The following is a 22,260-nucleotide window of genomic DNA, read 5'->3' on the forward strand; positions in this document are numbered from 1 at the left end:
ATCAGAGATGGACATAATATGGAAAGACATCATATGGAAAAGGATGGTGCTGAAAGAGTCTGTATCCCTCTCTCCCCCTCATCCCTCTTTCACTGAATCTGTGCCTCCATCCCTCCAGAGAGGGAGAGAGAGAGGTAGAGATATTTACACAGAGCAATAGCGAGAGGAAGAGAAAGAGCAGGGGGGAGAGTGATAGAAGTAGAGAGCGACAGATAGAAAGTGGGAGTTCAGGAGACAGGAGGAGAGGCTCTGTTGTTCACTGGGTTACATGCCGACCGTTGTGTGCGTGCGCGTCTCTGTGTAAAATGGTTCCCAGTCCAGGGGGAGGTGAAGCAGCATAACAATAAGGCATGTTGACGGGAAGTTCAAGGGGGAAGCAATAAAACATTGCATGGCCAGATGTAATCTGGCCCTGCTTATTGCACCATAGCAGAGCACAGACACACCAACACGCTCTCACAGCCTCACCTCAGAGTCTGACGTTTGTCCATAAACATCACAATTCGAAAGTTAAGTTTAGGCATTCATTCTGAACAGTTAAGGTTTGGGATAGTGTTAAAAAATATATATACACTGCTCAAAAAAATAAAGGGAACACTAAAATAACACATCCTAGATCTGAATGAATGAAATATTCTTATTAAATACTTTTTTCTTTACATAGTTGAATGTGCTGACAACAAAATCACACAAAAATGATCAATGGAAATCAAATGTATCAACCCATGGAGGTCTGGATTTGGAGTCAAAATTACACTCAAAATTAAAGTGGAAAACCACACTACAGGCTGAACCAACTTTGATGTAATGTCCTTAAAACAAGTCAAAATGAGGCTCAGTAGTGTGTGTGGCCTCCACGTGCCTGTATGACCTCCCTACGACGCCTGGGCATGCTCCTGATGAGGTGGAAGATGGTCTCCTGAGGGGAGAACGTTCTCCACGGCGTCTCCAGACTCTGTCACGTCTGTCACATGTGCTCAGTGTGAACCTGCTTTCATCTGTGAAGATCACAGGGCGCCAGTGGCGAATTTGCCAATCTTGGTGTTCTCTGGCAAATGCCAAATGTTCTGCACGGTGTTGGGCTGTAAGCACAACCACAACCTGTGGACGTCGGGCACTCATACCACCCTCATGGAGTCTGTTTCTGACCGTTTGAGCAGACACATGCACATTTGTGGCCTGCTGGAGGTCTTTTTGCAGGGCGCTGGCCGTGCTCCTCCTGCTCCTCCTTGCAAAAAGGCGGAGGTAGCGGTCCTGCTGCTGGGTTGTTGCCCTCCTACGGCCTCCTCCACGTCTCCTGATGTACTGGCCTGTCTCCTGGTAGCGCATCCATGCTCTGGACACTACGCTGACAGACACAGCAAGCCTTCTTGCCACAGCTCGCATTGATGTGCCATCCTGGATGAGCTGCACTACCTGAGCCACTTGTGTGGGTTGTAGACTCCGTCTCATGCTACCATTAGAGTGAAAGCACCGCCAGCATTCAAAAGTGACCAAAACATCAGCCAGGAAGCATAGGAACTGAGAAGTGGTCTGTGGTTATCACCTGCAGAACCACTCCTTTATTGGGGGTGTCTTGCTAATTGCCTATAATTTCCACCTGTTGTCTATTCCATTTGCACAATAGCATGTGACATTTATTGTCAATCAGTGTTGCTTCCTAAGTGGACAGTTTGATTTCCTTGGAGTTACATTGTGTTGTAAGCACTGGGATCGAACACACAACCCATCCCTGCTCCCAACACCCTAGCAAACCACAAGCCTACTTGATGGTAACAGGCTGGAATGGCATTGCATTTCTTGAGCGATCTGCCTGGACACACACCCACACACACTGCCATTGAAATCCTTGGGTGGACCGTGTACACGTTTTTTGGGGAAGCCCAGGTCCCCAATTGTTTTTTTTTGTATTATTACTTTTCGGGATGGAAGAACGCTATCAATGTAAACTTAAACAACTAAAAACAGATAGGAAGTGTGTAGAAAAGATAGAGGACATTCACTACTTGGCCAAAAATAAGCTTGTCAAACATCTCATTCCAAAATCATGGGCATTAATATGGAGTTGGTCCCCCCTCTGCTGCAATAACAGCCTCCACTCTTCTAGGAAGGCTTTCCACTAGAAGCTGGAACATTGCTGCGGGGACTTGCTTCCATTCAGCCACAAGAACATTATGAGGTCGGGACTGATGTTGGTCGATTAGGCCTGGCTCGCAGTCAGCATTCCAATTCATCCCAAAGGTGTTCGATGGGTTTGAGGTCAGGGCTCTGTGCAGGGCAGTCAAGTTCTTCCACACTGACCTCGACAAACCATTTCTGTATGGACCTCGCTTTGTGCACGGGGGGCATTGTCATGCTAAAAGAGCCTTCCCCAAACTGTTGACAAAGTTGGAAGCACAGAATTGTCAAGAATGTCATTGTCAAATCAAATTGTATTAGTCACCTGCGCCGAATACAACAGGTAGACCTTACAGTGAAATGCTTACTTTACGAGCCCCTAACCAACAGTGCAGTTTCAAAAAATACAGATAAGAATAAGAGAAAAGTAACAAGTAATTAAAGAGCAGCAGTAAAAAAGAACAATATATACAGGGGGGTGCCGGTACATTTGACCAGATGTTCAGGAGTCTTATGGCTTGGGGGTAGAATCTGTTTAGAAGCCTCTTGGACCTCGACTTGGCGCTCCGGTACCGCTTGCTGTGTGGTAGTAGAGAGAACAATCTATGACTAGGGTGGCTGGAGTCTTTGACAATTTTTAGGGCCTTCCTCTGACACCGCCTGGTGTAGAGGTCCTGGATGGCAGGCAGCTTTGCCCCAGTGATGTACTGGGCCGTTCGCACTACCCTCTGTAGTGCCTTGTGGTCAGAAGCCGAGCAGCTGCTGCCATACCAGGCAGTGATGCAACTAGTCAGGATGCTCTCGATGGTGCAGCTGTAGAACCTTTTGAGGACCTGAGGACCCAGGCCAAATGTTTTCGGATGTGTTGTTACCTACCCTTACCACCTGGGGGCGGGCCATCAGGAAGTCCAGGATCCAGTTGCAGAGGGAGATGTCTAGTCCCAGGGTCTTTAGCTTATTGTTGAGCTTTGTATGCTCTGTATGCTCCATCGTTAAGATTTCCCTTCACTGGAACTAAGGGGCCTAAACGAAACCATGAAAAACAGCCCCAGACATCCTCCATCAAAATGTACAGTTACCACGATGCAAATCGGGTAGGTAGCGTTCTCCTGGCAACCGCCAAATCCAGATGCGTCCGTCGGACTGAGTCCAATGGCGGCGAGCTTTACACCACTCCAGCCGACGCTTGCCATTGTGCATGGTGATCTTATTCTTGTTTGCAGCTGTTCAGCCATGGAAACCCATTTCATGAAGCTCTCAACGAACAGTTCTTGTGCTGCCGTTGCTTCCAGAGGGGGGTGCAGAGCTGTTGGCCGGGGTAAGGGTAGCCAGGTGGAAAGCATGGTCAGCCGTAGAAAAATTGTAATTATCGATTATCGTAGGTTTATTGGTGGTGATAGTGTTTCTTAGCCTCAGTGCAGTGGGCAGCTGGGAGGTGGTGTTTTTATTCTCCATGGACTTTAGTGTCCCAAAACTTTCTGGAATTAGTGCTACAGGATGCAAATTCTGTTTTAAAAAGCTAGCCTTAGCTTTCCTAACTGACTAAACTGTGAGAAGTAACAATCAAATATAAAAACTAGACAGTCACAGAGAATTGAAAATTCACAAAATATTGAATTTAGCAGTTTTGATTTTGTTATTATGTTTGAGCAAAAGAACACCATTAGCCATGGACAAATGTATAGAATTGCAGGAAATTAGCATTAAAACTGCAACATTTTCTCTCGACTCCATGGTAAAATGTGTAGAATTGCAGTTAATCAACCTTAGAACTGCTAATAAATCTCTCAGCTCCATGGAGAAATTTGTACAATTCCAGGAAATTGGCTTAAAAGGCAAAACAAAAAATTATCTACACCACCATTATGGGGGCCTCTAAAATACAGCCACGCAGACTGGCCAACGTCAGCATGCGGAACTACTCAACCAAAGTCAATACTTTGTAGAGTCACCTTTTGCAGCAACTACAGCTGCAAGTCTCTTGGAGTATGTCTCTATAAGCTTGGCACATCTAGCCACTGGGATTTTTGCCCATTCTTCAAGGCAAAACTGCTCCATCTCCTTCAAGTTGGATGGGTTCCGCTGGTGTACTGCAATCTTTAAGTTATACCACAGATTCTCAATTGGACTGAGGTCTGGGCTTTGACTGGGCCATTCCAAGACATTTAAATGTTTCCCCTTAAACCACTCGAGTGTTGCTTTAGCAGTATGCTTAGGGTCATTGTCCTGCTGGAAGGTGAACCTCCATCCCAGTCTCAAATCTCTGGAAAACTGAAACAGGTTTCCCTCAAGAATTTCCCTGTATTTAGCGCCATCCATCATTCCTTCAATTCTGACCAGTTTCTCAGTCCTGCCGATGAAAAACATCCCCACAGTATGATGCTGCCACCACCATGCTTCACTGTGGGGATGATATTCTCGGGGTGATGAGAGGTGTTGGGTTTGCGACATACATAGCATTTTCCTTGATGCAGCTCCTTCAGGGTTAACTTTGGTCTCTTTGTTGTCTCTGATTAATGCCCCCCCCGTGCCTGGTCCGTGAGTTTTGGTGGGTGGCCCTCTCTTGGCAGGTTTGTTGTGGTGCCATATTCTTTAAATGTTTGAATAACGGATTTTTTAAAAAGGTGTGCCGTGGGATGTTCAAAGTTTTGAATATTTTTGTATAGCCCAACCCTGATCTGTACTTCTCCACAACTTTGTCCCTGACCTGTTTGGAGAGCTCCTTGGTCTTCTTCGGTCCGCAGGTAGTATTACATTTCATTACATTTCATTATAGTACAACGGTTTGATTTGTCTAATCTTAGCAATTTCTTCTTAGCTAGCTACACAGCCGTCTTTGATCATAGATAATTGCGTAATTATCGTATTTAAAAGGTCCTAACGCAGTCTACACTGCCCTGCAGCTAGCCAGCTAGCTAACGTCCACCGTTAGCTAGTCCACCGTCTAATTAGCAGCACAACTATTACACTCAACTGAACGACTTGATTAGTGTAGTGTTAGCTAGCTACATAGTTGTCTTTGCTGTCTTCGTACCCAAGATAATTGTGTTTTAGAGTGTGTAGTTTTATGTCGTCCCTTGGAGACTCTGCTAGCTAGCCAACAGCTAGCCAACGTCTACCGAACAGAACTTCTGCACTCAACAACTCCGGGCGCATTTCGCTCGCTCCACAGGTAGTATCACATTTTTCATTTCATTTCATTACAGTACAACGGCTTGATTTGTTTGATCGTAGCTAGCTACATAGCTAGCTACATAGCCGTCTTTGTATCAAAGATAATTGTGTAGTCTAGAGCGATTTCCTAGGTTAGCTAGCCAGCTATTGTCGTTCTTTTAACGCAACGTAACGTAGCTTAGCCCCGAATAGCAGCACAGTAGAAACTATTACACTCAACAGAACGACTTGATTAGTGTAGTGTCAACAACGCAGCCAATGCCAACTAGCCTACTTAGTCAACAACGCAGCCTCTGCCAGCTAGCCTACTTCAGCAGTACTGTATCATTTTAATCATTTTAGTCAATAAGATTCTTGCTACGTAAGCTTAACTCTCTGAACACTCGTGACGTGTAGTCCACTTGTCATTCCAATCTCCTTTGCATTAGCGTAGCCTCTTGTGTAGCCTGTCAACTATGTGTCTGTCTATCCCTGTTCTCTCCTCTCTGCACAGACCATACAAACGCTCCACACCGCGTGGCCGCGCACCCTAATCTGGTGGTCCCAGCGCACACGACCCACGTGGAGTTCCAGGTCTCCGGTAGCCTCTGGAACTGCCGATTAGGGCCAACAAGGCAGAGTTCATCTCCGCCTATGTCTCCCTCCAGTCCCTCGACTTCTTGGCACTGACGGAAACATGGATCACCACAGACAACACTGCTACTCCTACTGCTCTCTTCGTCTGCCCACGTGTTCTCGCACACCCCGAGAGCTTCTGGTCAGCGGGGTGGTGGCACCGGGATCCTCATCTCTCCCAAGTGGTCATTCTCTCTTTTCCCCTTACCCATCTGTCTATCGCCTCCTTTGAATTCCATGCTGTCACAGTTACCAGCCCTTTCAAGCTTAACATCCTTATCATTTATCGCCCTCCAGGTTCCTCGGAGAGTTCATCAATGAGCTTGATGCCTTGATAAGCTCCTTTCCTGAGGACGGCTCACCTCTCACAGTTCTGGGCGACTTTAACCTCCCCACGCCTACCTTTGACTCATTCCTCTCTGCCTCCTTCTTTCCACTCCTCTCCTCTTTGACCTCACCCTCTCACCTTCCCCCTACTCACAAGGCAGGAAATACGCTCGACCTCATCTTTACTAGATGCTGTTCTTCCACTAACCTCGTTGCAACTCCCCTCCAAGTCTCCGACCACTACCTTGTATCCTTTTCCCCTCTCGCTCTCATCCAACACTTCCCACACTGCCCCTACTCGGATGGTATCGCGCCGTCCCAACCTTCGCTCTCTCTCCCCGCTACTCTCTCCTCTTCCATCCTATCATCTCTTCCCTCTGCTCAAACCTTCTCCAACCTATCTCCTGATTCTGCCTCCTCAACCCTCCTCTCCTCCCTTTCTGCATCCTTTGACTCTCTATGTCCCCTATCCTCCAGGCCGGCTCGGTCCTCCCCTCCCGCTCCGTGGCTCGACGACTCATTGCGAGCTCACAGAACAGGGCTCCGGGCAGCCGAGCGGAAATGGAGGAAAACTCGCCTCCCTGCGGACCTGACATCCTTTCACTCCCTCCTCTCTACATTTTCCTCTTCTCTCTCTGCTGCTAAAGCCACTTTCTACCACTCTAAATTCCAAGCATCTGCCTCTAACCCTAGGAAGCTCTTTGCAACCTTCTCCTCCCTCCTGAATCCTCCTCCCTCCCCCCTCCTCCTCTCTGCAGATGACTTCGTAACCATTTTGAAAAGAAGGTCGACGACATCCGATCCTCGTTTGCTAAGTCAAACGACACCGCTGGTTCTGCTCACACTGCCCTACCCTGTGCTCTGACCTCTTTCTCCCTCTCTCTCCAGATGAAATCTCGCGTCTTGTGACGGCCGGCCGCCCTACAACCTGCCCGCTTGACCCTATCCCCTCCTCTCTTCTCCAGACCATTTCCGGAGACCTCCTCCCTTACCTCACCTCGCTCATCAACTCATCCCTGACCGCTGGCTACGTCCCTTCCGTCTTCAAGAGAGCGAGAGTTGCACCCTTCTGAAAAACCTACACTCGATCCCTCCGATGTCAACAACTTATCCCTTCTTTTTTTTCTCTCCAAAACTCTTGAACGTGCCGTCCTTGGCCAGCTCTCCCGCTATCTCTCTCAGAATGACCTTCTTGATCCAAATCAGTCAGGTTTCAAGACTAGTCATTCAACTGAGACTGCTCTTCTCTGTATCACGGAGGTGCTCCGCACTGCTAAAGCTAACTCTCTCTCCTCTGCTCCCATCCTTCTAGACCTATCGGCTGCCTTCGATACTGTGAACCATCAGATCCTCCTCTCCACCCTCTCCGAGTTGGGCATCTCCGGCGCGCCCACGCTTGGATTGCGTCCTACCTGACAGGTCGCTCCTACCAGGTGGCGTGGCGAGAATCCGTCTCCACACCACGTGCTCTCACCACTGGTGTCCCCCAGGGCTCTGTTCTAGGCCCTCTCCTATTCTCGCTATACACCAAGTCACTTGGCTCTGTCATAACCTCACATGGTCTCTCCTATCATTTGCTATGCAGACGACACACAATTAATCTTCTCCTTTCCCCTTCTGATGACCAGGTGGCGAATCGCATCTCTGCATGTCTGGCAGACATATCCGTGTGGATGACGGATCACCACCTCAAGCTGAACCTCGGCAAGACGGAGCTGCTCTTCCTCCCGGGAAGGACTGCCCGCTCCATGATCTCGCCATCACGGTTGACAACTCCATTGTGTCCTCCTCCCAGAGCGCTAAGAACCTTGGCGTGATCCTGGACAACACCCTGTCGTTCTCAACTAACATCAAGGGTGGCCCGTTCCTGTAGGTTCATGCTCTACAACATCCGCAGAGTACTGCCTCACACAGGAAGCGGCGCAGGTCCTAATCCAGGCACTTGTCATCTCCCGTCTGGATTACTGCAACTCGCTGTTGGCTGGGCTCCTGCCTGTGCCATTAAACCCCTACAACTCATCCAGAACGCCGCAGCCCGTGGTGTTCAACCTTCCCAAGTTCTCTCACGTCACCCCGCTCCTCCGCTCCCTCCACTGGCTTCCAGTTGAAGTCGCATCCGCTACAAGACCATGGTGCTTGCCTACGGAGCTGTGAGGGGAACGGCACCTCAGTACCTCCAGGCTCTGATCAGGCCCTACACCCAAACAAGGGCACTGCGTTCATCCACCTCTGGCCTGCTCGCCTCCCTACCACTGAGGAAGTCCAGCCCAGTCAAAACTGTTCGCTGCTCTGGCCCCCAATGGTGGAACAAACTCCTCACGACGCCAGGACAGCGGAGTCAATCACCACCTTCCGGAGACACCTGAAACCCCACCTCTTAAGGAATACCTAGGGATAGGATAAAGTAATCCCTCTCACCCCCTCCCCTGAAAAGATTTAGATGCACTACTGTTCCACTGGAGGTCATAAGGTGAATGCACCAATTTGTAAGTCGCTCTGGATAAGAGCGTCTGCTAAATGACTTAAATGTAATGTAAATGATTGGTGGTGCCCCTTGCTTAGTGGTCTTGCAGACTCTGGGGCCTTTCAGAACAGGTGTATGTATACTGAGATCATTTGACAGATCATGTGACACTTAAATAAAGTCCACCTGTGTGCAATCTAACTAATTATGTAACTTCTGAAGGTATGCGGTGGCACCAGAACTTATTTAGGGGCTTCATAGCAAAGGGGGTGAATACATATGCACACACCACTTTTCTTTTCTTTCCTTTTTTTTAAACTTCTTTTTTTAATTTTCACTTCACCAATTTGGACTATTTTATGTATGTCCATTACATGAAATCCAAATAAAAATCCATTCAAATTACAGATTGTAAAGCAACAAAATAGGAAAAACGCCATGGGGGATGAATACTTTTGCAAGGCACTGAACATTACAATGATGAGGCTTAATTTTAATGGGCAGTAGGACATGGGTAAGGGAAGGTAGTATTATTAAGATGAAGAATGATTAACTAGTGCTCACACACACAAACACACCAAATAAGGCTCTCTGCAACTGAGTGGAATCTTAAATGGGGCATTTTACAGCTAAAACCCACTAGCCTTTCACCAGAGCCTTCTACCACCCACCCCCCACACACACACACACACACACCTTCAGCTCATATAAAGTGCCTATACACGGAACATTCCAAAAACATGGTACCTAATCATATCTTTAAAACATGTTTTCTTAGCCCTCCTTCCCTCATCCACCTATGCATTATTCATCTACTCTACCCATTCCAGCAGGAGAGAGAGAAAAAGAGACAAATGGGGGGAGAGAGAGAAGAGAGTTAAAACAAGAGTGGGCTCATACCTGAGAACTCAGTGCCCCCTGTTAGTGGCATAGAGAATGACAGGCTGCATTACAATACATGTGAAACCACAGAGATATAGGTTACTAGTACAAGGTCACCGTAACACTGATGTCATGCCTCTTCAACCTCAGGAGGCTAAAGAAATGTGGCTTGTCACCTAAAACCCTCACAGATTTTTACAGATGCACAATTAAAAGCATCCCGTCGGGCTGTATCATCGCCTGGTATGGCAACTGCACCGCACGCAACCGCAGGGGTCTCCAGAGGGTGGTGCAGTCTGCCCAACGCATTACCGGGGGCAAACTACCCACCCTCCTGGACACCTACAGCACCCAAAGTCACAGGAAGGCCAAAAAGATCATCAAGGACATCAACCACCCAAGCCATTGCCTGTTCACCCCGCTATCATCCAGAAGGCGACGTCAGTACAGGTGCATCAATGCTGGGACCGAGAGACTGAAAAACAGCTTCTATCTCAAGGCCATCAGACTGTTAAACAGCCATCACTAGCACATTAGAGGTTGCTGCCTATAGGTATAGACTAGAAATCACTGGCCACTTTAAGGAATGGAACACTAGTCACTTTAATAATGTTTACATCTGGCATTACTCAGCTCATATGTATATACTGTATTCTATACTATTCTACGTTATCTTAGTCACTTAATAATGTTTACATCTGGCATTACTCATCTCATATGTATATACTGTTCTCTATACTTCTCCAGTATCTTAGTCACTTAAAAATGTTTACATATCTTGCATTACTCATCTCATATGTATATACTCTATTCTATACTATTCTACTGTATCTTAGTCCGTTCCGCTCTGACATTGCTCATTCATATACGTATATAGTCTTAATTCATTCCTACATAGATTTGTGTGTGTGTGTGTGTGCGCTAGGTCAGTGGGGCGAGAAGGAGAGGTTGATGGGACAGCGGAGGTGCATAATTTCCTCTCCCACAGGAAGTCACTGTGGAACAATGCACATCGCCTTGGTCCCGATGTGTGTGTGTGTGTATGTGCAAACTACTACCTACGGCCCTCAGCTTTCTGAACGTTTTCAGTGTCTCTTCATTGAGAGGATTTAATATCAGTGAATTATCATGGTCATAAGCCTAGCATTGGCTACAACTACATAATAATATGATGGTGTATTGCATTCATGTTACATTCAGCTACTATCAGGTGAAGTTTCCCTCCCTATACCGAGGTGCTACCTAGCACCTGGGATCAAATGACAGGGAGGCCAGTGAGCAGTGTTGCTCAGCCTGCGGTCCGGGGGCCACTACCGGTCCCTAGGATAATGCTGAGCGGTCCCTGAGATAGTCAGAAGCCTGACACTCGTTTAATTAGATCTATAGTGTTAGATGTAATATAAACCCAAGGAGGAAGGGCCATAGCTTGCCTGTTCCTTGCTCAGAAAAGACCATGGCAGCCCCTGGAATAAAAAAAAGGTTAAGAAACACTGCCACGGAATACTGGACATACCATAATAAACTATGAGAATTAGTGGTAATTCCATGGAGCTGAAACAGTGTAGTATTCCATCCAACAGCCATCATTCCCAGGTGCTGTGGTTCTCTCCCACTGTCAACTCCACGTTCCCATAATGGGATTATCAGGAATACTGTGTATGCTATGTGTCTATACCAGTATATGATTTTGGTGGTGTGCCGTATGGCCATTGACCTTGACCTCAAGGGTAATTATGAGTGTGTCTGCACTGGCCCTCCCTCAGGCAGCCACACCCACACACAATATTATTATTGAATGACCAAAGGCAATATTCAGCCTGGGGGAAGAGAGAGATGAAAGGAGGGAAAAGTGAAAGGGAGTGAGTGATGAGGAGGAGTGTCTCAGACCTGATGCCAACATATGTCACACGTATGTTCAAAGGGCAAAGTGCAAAAGGCCAGACACCACGCGCACATACACACACACACATCTGAGTGTGTGGTCTCTCTTCCCGACTCTCCAGCTCTCTTTTTCTCCCGGGGTAGATGGATACAGACCTGCCACTTCATCGCTCTCTCCATCCATCTCTGGTTCACCCTCGCCAAGTATGAGATATCAGTCATTGACCAAAACCAAAATAAATCTAAGCTGTATGTTCATCCAGCCAGCACCCCATTGCATAGGGTAATTTACTCAGTTATTCTTTAGAAACCAAAAGAAACCAAGCAAGTCAAACAAGAGCTGAAAGATTCCAACAGTAACAGAACCTTACAGAAGAATATATTCTATCTGTGCTCATGAATGCATGAGGAGTATTCTGTTTCAATAACTCTCTCACAATCTCTTTCTCTCCCTCTCTCCCTTTCTCCCGCTCCCTTTCTCCAGGGTGACAACCAACCCTTGCTCCGCAACTTTAATTAAACGAGTCGATACTCCTCTCTCCATCGCTTTTTTCCTCCCCCAGAATGTTAGAGGTCCCATCGGAGCATTCTGTTTAAAAATCAGGGTTTTCCAGTTCTCATCTCCACAGACACTTTTTCTATCCCACACTAATTGGGAATTCCTCCTCCACACCAGTCAAGGCCGAGGATAATTTTGACTTAATAACGAATAAATAAATACAATAACAGTGAAAACACACACAAAACACACACTTATCCCAGAGTGTGTGCATGTGTTATCCCAGGGCCGTTGTGAATCCTGTTTGATATTGAACTATTCGTTCGGGGAAGAGACTACACTAAGTGGAGAAACAGCCCACTCACTCATTTGTAATGGAGATTATACTTTCCTTCCATGATGCCTCAGCCTAATCAGACCAGTTTTTTGTCCGCCTGACGGTCTGTACCGCTCTCCCTTTTGCATGATGTACTATAGGATGTGGAGTTCCACAGAAGGACTCACTGTAGAGAGCGTCTTTGTCTCTCTCTGACACACATACGTGTGTATGTTTGCTATTTGAACAGTGATGGTTATCAGAACCAGGTCTTGGTGTGAGATGGTTTATAAAGACAGAGATGGGCCCAGGAGGCTAGCTAGCCATGTAATGTTAAACAGCTGTTGCTTTTTATATAACAGTTCATCTCACACACAACCTAATAAAAACACACAAATGTACATTCACACAACAGTTGTTTGTGCGTCCCTGACAAGACCATCACCTTAACTAACCCCCTCTCTGGTTCCAATTCTAGTCTGGGATAACACACAAAATTCTAACAAATCACGCAACTGTAAATAAACAATTTAAACAAGACATTCATTTAAATGCGTTCGCTCACACACACAACAAAAAAAATAGATACATTACACACACACACACACCTAGGCCTGACTAGAGAAGTACATGAGTGGAGAGCAGCTGCAAGTTGAAGACCTGGGAGGAGTGAGTTCCGGTTTCATGTTGAGAAACACAACGAGATCATCAGGAATACCAGGAACACACTAACTGTGTACAAAAAATACTCTTTACAAATCAGAGTGGCGTACTACGACACGGGATAGAGGAGTTTGACGAGCTAGCTTTGGTAAATTCTGAGTTCAACTCGGGAATATCCGTTGACACAAAAGTGGATCACCTTTTAGCCAGTGTCATGGCTGTCCTGTGAGGATCACATTGGGTCAGATCAGTTTAGCAATGGCTGACAGTAACCAGACCTTCTCTCACCCGCAGAGGGAGGAGAGAACTGGTGTGTGGATCTTGACACCTCCTCACCCGGTCGTAATTAAGCAGGAGAGGACTCCCGCTCTACGCTCCGATATTGCCTAAAGGAATGTTTTGCCCACCCAAAACTATAATGTCCAAAACAATAGATAATGGAACAATAATTCTAACAAAGAATGTTCTGAATGGTCAGTGGGGAGTTATAGAAAACTGATGTCACATTGTTTTTAATTTTGTGATGGCATTAAAAACTGTACGGACAAAATACTAAATTGAAAAGGATACCCCCTTTACCTGTCAAGTTTCCATCCAATGCGTTGTGCATAGGATATGAAAAAATGATGACGTATTTTTGTTATGATATTGTGATTTTAGGAGTCATAAGAGAACTTCCAATCATATCCTTTGCACATTAAGTATCAGGTCAGGTCAGAAAACGTGTTAGACGGAAGGAGACGTCCCCTTTGGCCAGTGTGCATAAAAAGCCTTGGTAACGAAATTAACTTTAGACCAGAAAAGCGTGGCGCAATAGCTACATGTCTGAAATGGTTGGAACTTTGAACCTCAACACAAGGTGAAGAAATAAACTCACCTTTCTTTAGAACAGGAAAGACGGGAGCTGCAGCCCACGTCTGAAGTGGTCTAAATCCTGATTATCAACACGAGGAGGAAGAGGCGTAAAACTCCCCTCTCAGACAATCACTGGTACAGCTGATTAGCTGTCCTGAGTCAAATATCTCAAACTTTTCAAACCATCCCATCCTACTACGAGTCTCAAATCACTGCAGTACTCTACTCTCCTCACCGCACTGGAACCATCATCACGACTGGCTTATCTTCATGGAATGGAAGAGTGAACTCTGTAGTTATGTTCAGGACTACACACCGGACAAGAGCACCCACACGTAAATACATTTATGATTTCTTATTTCGAACGGGCGGCGGTTCGTGTGCAAACTATATGATTGTGAAAATAGTTACAGAATGTATCCACGATAAGTGTCTCTTTCTTACACCCCATGTCGTTGGGTAAAATGCCATATTGTGTCAGTCCACTAGGGACCTTTGTCTCATGTAAAGGTTGTATGTTTATTCTGTGTTATTATTTAGTTAGCTAGTAAATAAATAATTAAAACCAATTGGTGCAGTACTGAATCATGAGCACGGCTGTGGTTTTTGCAGATGCATGTGGCTATGACTGTCAGAATGAGGATATGATAAGATTTATAAGATGACTGTTTATCGATGTAATAGATATACCTTAAGAGTTTAATTCAGATTGTCACTCTTTAAAACAACCTCTTCCGTGGTGCTCCAAATCCTAATGAGTTAAGTGTTACATGATTAATTTAAATTGGATAACAATTAAACATCGTTAGTGGATTAAATAATTAATGAATGTAAAGTCACGACACCAGGTAAATTTCTATGGTAACGAATCCTTCGAATGTAACCTGCTCTGGGGCAGGCTAACTTTACTTTATCCTAAAAATAAGAGTCTGAGCCTTGAGTTGAGGACCAATCAAATCAGATTCCCTCCCTCTCGCAAAGAGTGCATCATCATTTCCTTCATTCTCCGGACCATTTGAGGAAGATGATTGATTAAACATTTTATTAATCAAATTACTGTGTTAGAATATTACAATTTTTTATCATACTTAGTGGACTGTTTATTAGGTACACCACCCAGTTCATGAAAATGGTTAAAGCAGGCTGACAGGCATCAAGGCATTCACTGACCCGATTCTCTAGGTTTCTTCCTAGGTTTTGGCCTTTCTAGGGAGTTTGTCCTAGCCACCGTGCTTCTACACCTGCATTGCTTGCTGTTTGGGGTTTTAGGCTGGGTTTCTGTACAGCACTTTGAGATATCAGCTGATGTACGAAGGGCTATATAAATAAATTTGATTTGATTTGAGTTACTGTTCGATTGAATTGGCAAAATGAGTGACCTAAGCGGCTTGGAGCGTGGTATGATAGTCGGTGCCATGCGCGCCGGTTCCAGCAGGTCTCCTAGGCTTTTCAAGCACAACAGTCTCTATGGTTTATCGAGAATGGTGCGACAAACAAAAAACATCCAGTCAGCAGCAGTCCTGTGGGCGAAAACAGCTCCTTGATGAGAGGTAAAAAAGGAGAATGGCAAGAATCGTGCAAGCTAACAGGCGGGCCACAAACAGGCAAATAACGACGCAATAAAAACAGTGGTGTGCAGAACGGCATCTCGGAACACACAACTCGTGCCCGCGGATGGGCTATTGCAGCAGACGACCACACCGGGTTCCACTCCTATCAGCTAAAAGTGAAGTGAAGTGAATCAACAACACTGGACAATTGAGGAGTGGAAAAACATTGCCTGCTCTGACGAATCCCGATTCCAGTTGGGTCATGCTGATGGCAGAATCAGGATTTGGGCCCATGGCCCCATCCTGCCTGGTCTCAACGGTACAGGCTGGTGGTGGCAGTGGGGAATGGTTTCATGTTACTCGTTAGAGTCCTTGATACCAATTGAGCAATGTTTCCATGCCCCAAATAATTCGGTCTGTTCTGGAGGCAAAAGGGGTTCTGACCCGATTCTAGATGTACCTAATAAAACATTAGGAACACCTTCCTAATAGCGTTTGTTCGCCCCCTTTTGTGCTCAGAACAGCCTCAATTCGCATGACACTTTTTTAAATTAAAGTGAAACACATCCCATTCATCTCTAAAGAGAGCCCTTCTTTCCAAGGGACTATCTATGTGTGTGTGTGTTTGTGTGTGTTATCCCAGGGGCAGTGTGAATCCTGTCTGAAATTAAATATGTCATTCAGCAATTTCTGTCTGTCAGTCCAGCCGTCTGACGGTCTCATTGTCCGTCGGTCCATCCCAGTCTGTCCACCCCACCCCCTTCCTCTCTCCCCTTAACTCACCTTCTCTGTCCAGGAACTCTGGACTAAAGTTGGACTGATTTGCATTATGTAGATGTGGAGTTCCACAGAAGGATTCACTTTAGAGAGCATCTGTCTCTCTCTGACACACGAATGACGCACACACACACACACCTGTATGTTATCAGAACCAGGTCTTGGTGTGAGATGGTTTATAAAGACAGAGATGGGCCCAGAAGGCTAGCTAGCCATGTAATGTTAAACAGCTGTTGCTTTTTATAACAGTTCATCTCACACACAAACGTATATTCATGCGACACACACACACACACACGATTAAGAGACAGAAACAGCCTAGAGAAGTACATGAGTGGAAAGCAGCTGCAGGTTGAAGACCTGGGAGGAGTGAGGTCCGGTTTCATGCTGAGAAACACATTGAGATCATCAGGAATACCAGGAACAACACACTTTTACTGTCTACAAACACACACCATTTACACATCAGGCCTGCTGGGAATCTTTTAGACATATGTGAAGGTATGACCAGCCCACCAACAGCGCAGAGAAACAGGCTGCAGTGAGAGAGACTGGGTACTATAGTGTGAGCCCTGCCTCTTCACTACTTCATCTTGTTTCACATCATTGGGACAACACATCGTTCTGTCTGTCTGTCTGTCTCGCATGCATGCAAACCACACACAAACACACAGCTACAGTGATCTACCTTGGCCAGCAGGCTGAGGGGGTCCACGGCGGGTAGTTCCTGCATGATGTTGGGGACTTCCTGTTGGATGTAGAGCTGGAGCATGGAGCTCAGCTGAGACAGACCCTCCCTCCTCTCCTCTCCCATATCACACAGGTCTGTATAGGAGAAAGAGTGGTCAGTGGAGCCTCACGAGCACAGTGACACGGTCGGTCTTTGTTTTCGCATTATTCATATTTCCTGCTAAGTAATCAACATGGAAGTATGATGAAAAAAAAAGAAATCTATGCTATATTTGTTGCCGAGAGGAAGAACGGCAACGATCCACACAGAGAGACACAGAGAAAGAGAGGTACGCACAACATTGGCTATCCTAGAAGTAACTACTACAAATGACACTTGATTTACAGAAATAAATATGACCTGAATCAGAATGGTGTCAACAGTATATCATGAAAAGATCAATATTTCGTGCTATAGTAATGTGTTGAAGTATATTACAAAATGTTTATACTTATGCGGGCCTTATTATCATGAAAAGAATGAAGTAATGTAAAATAAAGACAATCAATCACCACATCAGAAACGATCCAACTCCAGTCCTCCAGTACCCCCCGTACCCCCAACAGCACACATTTTTATTGTAGCCCCCAGACAAGCACACCTGATTCAACTTGTACACTAATCATCAAGCCCTCAATGAGTTGAATCAGGTGAGTTTGTCAGAGGCTACAACAAAAATGAGTGCTGTTGGGGAGCAGAGTTGTCTCATGGAGTCTCAGAGTCTCAAGGAGCAGAGTTGGGAAACACCGGTCTAACAGGTTTCTGTTTAGTGACGTTTAAGTCCCTGCTACAGTGTTGTTTGTGGTGGGTAAATGAATATACGTGGCTCACCAGTCTACTGTAAACTCTACAGTCTGGGATAAAACAATTGAACGCTCATATATTTTGGAACACTTGAAAACATAAAATACACAAAGAATATATGATATACACGAGACGATCAACAACCCAAACTGACGAGCTGCAGTTCGTTAATTACAGTTTAATACACAGAACACACATAAATCAGGCCTATATGAAATGTACTTCAGCTATGGATATCACATGAGATTCTACATAGAAGACAAGATGCACGACACAAATGACACTAGGAACTTGTCATAAACTTGAACTCTAAAATAGAAATGGAGCATACATCATACGATACGTTCCATGACTCCTCAGATATGGTATTCTGTGCTGGGGAAAAAAATCTGGAATACTTAAGATCTCCTGAACATGAATAGTCACTCTCAAAGAGGTTTCGAAGCGACCATTGATTTCATATTGTACTGTGTTGCTCTGCCTGCTATCTATGTGGCTAGCTATACTCTGTTACGTCGGAGCTACTAATGTGGCTCCGGTTATATTTGTCATCCATCTTCTCATCTCAGATCTCATCTAGGTCTTCAATCAGGGCTATGCATTTCATAACCAGGGGACAACTGTTAGGATTTACCCAAACATTCTACGTACATTTCTTTCTCTTAGTCAACATTTTCTTGATGATGTGCATCCCCCTGGAGAGATATGTGATGAAAGCGCTGTGGTACCAGAGTGATCTCTCCATTAGGAAATCCAACTGACTCTCCATTGCTGCGTGGGTGCTCTCCGCCAACGTGACATTACTGAAAATGCTTAAAGTAAAGTAATCAGACCCCTTGACTTTTTCCATATTTAGTTACATTACAGCCATATCATCTACAACTGATTAAATTGTTTTTTTTTTCACTCATCAATCTGCACACAATAATGTCAAAGCAAAAACAGGTTTGTAGAAATGTATTACAAATACAAAACTGAAATATCACATTTCCAAAAGTATTCAGACCATTTACTCTGTACTTTGTTGAAGCACCTTTGGCAGCGATTACGGCCTCGAGTCTTTTTGGGTATGACGCTACAAGCTTGGCACACCTGTATTTGGTGGGTGTTTCTCCCATTCTTCTCTGCAGTTCCTCTCAAGCTCTGTCAGGTTGGATGGGGAGCATTGCTGCACAGCCATTTTCAGGTCTCTCCAGAGATGTTCGATCGAGTTCAAGTCTGGCTGTGTGCTTAGGGTTGTTGTCCTGTTGTTGTCAACAGGTTGTTGTCCTGTAGTTGTCAACAGGTTGTTGTCCAGTAGTCTCCCAGTCCCTGCCGCTGAAAATCATCCCCACAGCATGATGCTGCCACCACCATGCTTCAAGTGCCAGGTTTCCGCCAGACATGACGCTTGGCATTCAGGCCAAAGAGTTCAATCTTGGTTTCATCAGACCAGACAATATTGCTTCTCATGTACTGGTTCCTTTAGGTGCCTTTTGGCAAACTCCAAGCGGGCGGTCATGTGCCTTTTACTGAGGAGTGGCTTCCGTCTGTCCACTCTACCATAAAGGCCTGATTGGTGGAGTGCTGCAGAGATGGTTGTCACCTCCCTGACCAAGGTCCTCTCTCCCGATTGGTAGTTTGGCCGGACGGCCAGCTCAGGAAGAGTCTTGGTGGTTCCAAACTTTTCCATTTAAGAATGATGGAGGCTATGGTGTTCTTGGGGAGCTTCAATGCTGCAGAAATGTTTTATTACCCTTCCCCAGATCTGTGCCTCGACACAATCCTGTCTCGGAGCTCTACAGACAATTCCTTTGACCTCATGGCTTGGTTTTTGCTCTGACATGCACTATAAGCACTTGAGCTCATTTTCGAGTCTCATCGCAAAGGGTCTGAATACTTACGTAAGTAAGGTATTTGTTTGTATTTGTAATACATTTGCAAACATTTCTAAAAACCCGTTTTCGTTTTGTCATTATGGGGTATTGTGTGTAGATTGATGAGGAAAAACATGTATTTAATACATTTTAGAATAAGGCTGTAACGAAACTAAATGTGGAAAAAGGGAAGGGGCCTGAATACCTTCCGAATGCACTGTAACTGCAATTGTATCTGTTGCTTTTGAATTGCATTTGTTCTAATGTGTAATTGTAAATGTATAGTGTTGTATTGAGACTGACCATGTTGATGTATTGTTCCTAGGGCACCCTTGTAAAATGAGACCCTGATCTCAATGGGTTTCCCCTGGTTAAATAAATTGTGGAGAATTTTTTTTTAAGAAAAATCTTCAAAAACCATAATCTAGTGGTGGTGCCTATTATTTTCCTTCCCTTTCCCTTCCTAGTGGTTTCCATAGTAGGTACTTGGAGGGGTCTCTCTGCCGCCATCTTAGTTTCTGATCATGACAAGCGAAATAACCTGGGTCCATTAATACTGGTTACGGTCACCGACACCATACTGTTTCTACCATATACAGTATCTGCATGCTAGTCGACCAACATAGTCAAAACAGAGACTTCATGATCACCATTATAATGAGAAGAATGCTTTGGTCACATCTGAGCTGCCTTGTTGACCGCTTCCTGTATATTTCATGAGGAGTGATGCTCTGGTTATATTCCCATGTTGTGGGAAGCTGATAGCTAGACTAAGAGACTGGAAGAGAGCCACAGGTTTTAGCCAGACAGATACAATTTCTCCTTCCGCCGCTACTACTGTCCACACTGTGTCTGACACTGTCCTCATCTTGTCTAATGTCCCCATTATGTCTGACACTGTTCTCATCTTGTCTAATGTTCCCATTATGTCTGACATTGTCCTCATCATGTCTAAAGTCCCCATTATGTCTTACACTGACCAAACTATGTCTGAAACTGTGTCTGGTACCGTCTCAACTAGGTATGATGTCCCCAATATGTCTGACAATGTCCCTGTGTCTAATACTGTCCCCACTTTGTCACATCTAACCAACAACTGGTCCTGTAGCTGACGTTGTGTACTTAATCTGAGACCTGGGGACAACATGTAGACACCACCTGCAGATGCACGGCCATGCCAGGCTAGAACGGACTTCTCCTGCTGTCTGAGTAGATGTTTGTGTTTGATAGATGAATGTAAAGAACTGTGGAGGAGATTGTGATTGACTCTGTATCTTTCCATATGTATATATGTTGTTTTGTTAGAAGAGAAAGGCAAAACAAAGTATTGAATGTCACTTTTGTAAGGGAGGTGGGAGAGACTTACGTGACTCATGCTCCTCTAAAGAACACAGCCCTGGAGAAGTCTGCGATGGACTCAACTAAAGGAAGAGAAGAGGGAGAGAGAGGGGGAGGAGGGAGAGAGATGTAGGAGGTAGAAGTGGTGGAAAAACAAAAGAGGAAAATGGTAAAAGTGTCAAACTAGACGAGATCAATTATTTATCACGAGAACCGTCTAAAAACGAAACAACCTTTCTCATCCAGGTCTGTTAACCCTAGTAAAGGGTTGGGCTCAATTCCATCTTCATTTTCTGTGAGGATTTTTCAACTTCTGAAATGAGTTTCAAATCACTTCCTGAAATGACTGGATTGAAAAACGGATTGACCAGTCAATTCAGGACATTGAACCAATCGTTGAGCGAGTCAGGGGAGGCGTACCAATCTAAAGATGATCCTGGCTGCCAGACGGACAGAGTCAGTGGGGATTCTGGGATGGAGGCTGCGGAGACATTTACACTCCCTCTTATGGTCCGACCATGCCTGTTTCTGGAGAGAAAACACATCATTAAAAAAATATTTTATTTGTGTTCATATGGGTAGAAAAGATATAGGAATAGGACCAGTACAAACTGAAAAGGCGTCGAGAGAATTGGAAAAAAACTGAAGGGAATAAATTCTTGAAAATAAAAGTTAAGGCAACGTGAAGTGGAAGAGAGGGGAAACATTGTGTGCACTTTACAAACACACACAGGCAGATGTGCATGAGTGTGCATGTGTGTATGGCTGTGTGCGTGCATGCGTGTGTGAGTGAGTGAGTGGGTTGGGAAGTCAGAGGCGTTTGTTAGCGGGAAATCAGAGGTGAATGGTGACATGTCATATCAGAGAGGAGTGGAGGAGGCTACACTAGGGTTAGGGGTTACCCTATCAGTATAAGATCACAGTTGGGGGGATAAAAAGCACATGTCAAATTTTGATAGGACCTCGTGTGCAATTGACCAATAAAGTGACCTTAAATGTAAAGGTTAGCGTCGATGTGAAAGAAAGATGGCTAAAAGGTGAATATACCGTGTTGGCTTGAGATCTGTGCATGTCTGATTCTAATTTACACAGAAGCAGTGTTTGCACTATACAAGACTTCTGTTGATTTCAATTTTGGTGCAAAAGGGGCTGGATGTTGCTTTGCACCATGCCTGGAAATACTCTAGGGGAAACACTGCCCAGAAGGATGAGATAGATGAGCACACACACATTTGTCACAAACACACACCTGTTGTGTAATGGAAACCAGTTTATATGGGGAGCAGCAGTGGACAGCATTGTGTCATTCATTTCATTAGGTGACATCATGTGCTGATGTAGGAATTAGGTCAGTCTCAGATGTTACACTGCGCACGCACACACACACACACACACACACACACACACACAC

General features: G+C 45.2%; 1 protein-coding gene across 3 annotated transcripts in view; it reads right to left on the reverse strand.

The window, feature by feature from the left end:
- Window positions 1–22,260, reverse strand: part of smyd3 (SET and MYND domain containing 3) — a 221,917-nt gene that overhangs the window by 182,580 nt on the left and 17,077 nt on the right. For 2 of the 3 annotated variants that reach the window (XM_029675109.2, XM_029675111.2), the window contains exons 3-5: window positions 21,270–21,377; window positions 20,878–20,932; window positions 16,810–16,946 (exon numbers count right to left, since the gene is read on the reverse strand). In XM_029675109.2, the coding sequence (XP_029530969.2) occupies window positions 16,810–16,946; window positions 20,878–20,932; window positions 21,270–21,377 (300 nt within the window). The remainder of the gene's footprint in view (window positions 1–16,809; window positions 16,947–20,877; window positions 20,933–21,269; window positions 21,378–22,260) is intronic. The other variant, XM_029675110.2, reaches the window with a different exon arrangement.

This window comes from Oncorhynchus nerka, linkage group LG12 (genome assembly GCF_034236695.1).
Source record: "Oncorhynchus nerka isolate Pitt River linkage group LG12, Oner_Uvic_2.0, whole genome shotgun sequence".
NCBI classification, from domain to species: domain Eukaryota; kingdom Metazoa; phylum Chordata; class Actinopteri; order Salmoniformes; family Salmonidae; genus Oncorhynchus; species Oncorhynchus nerka.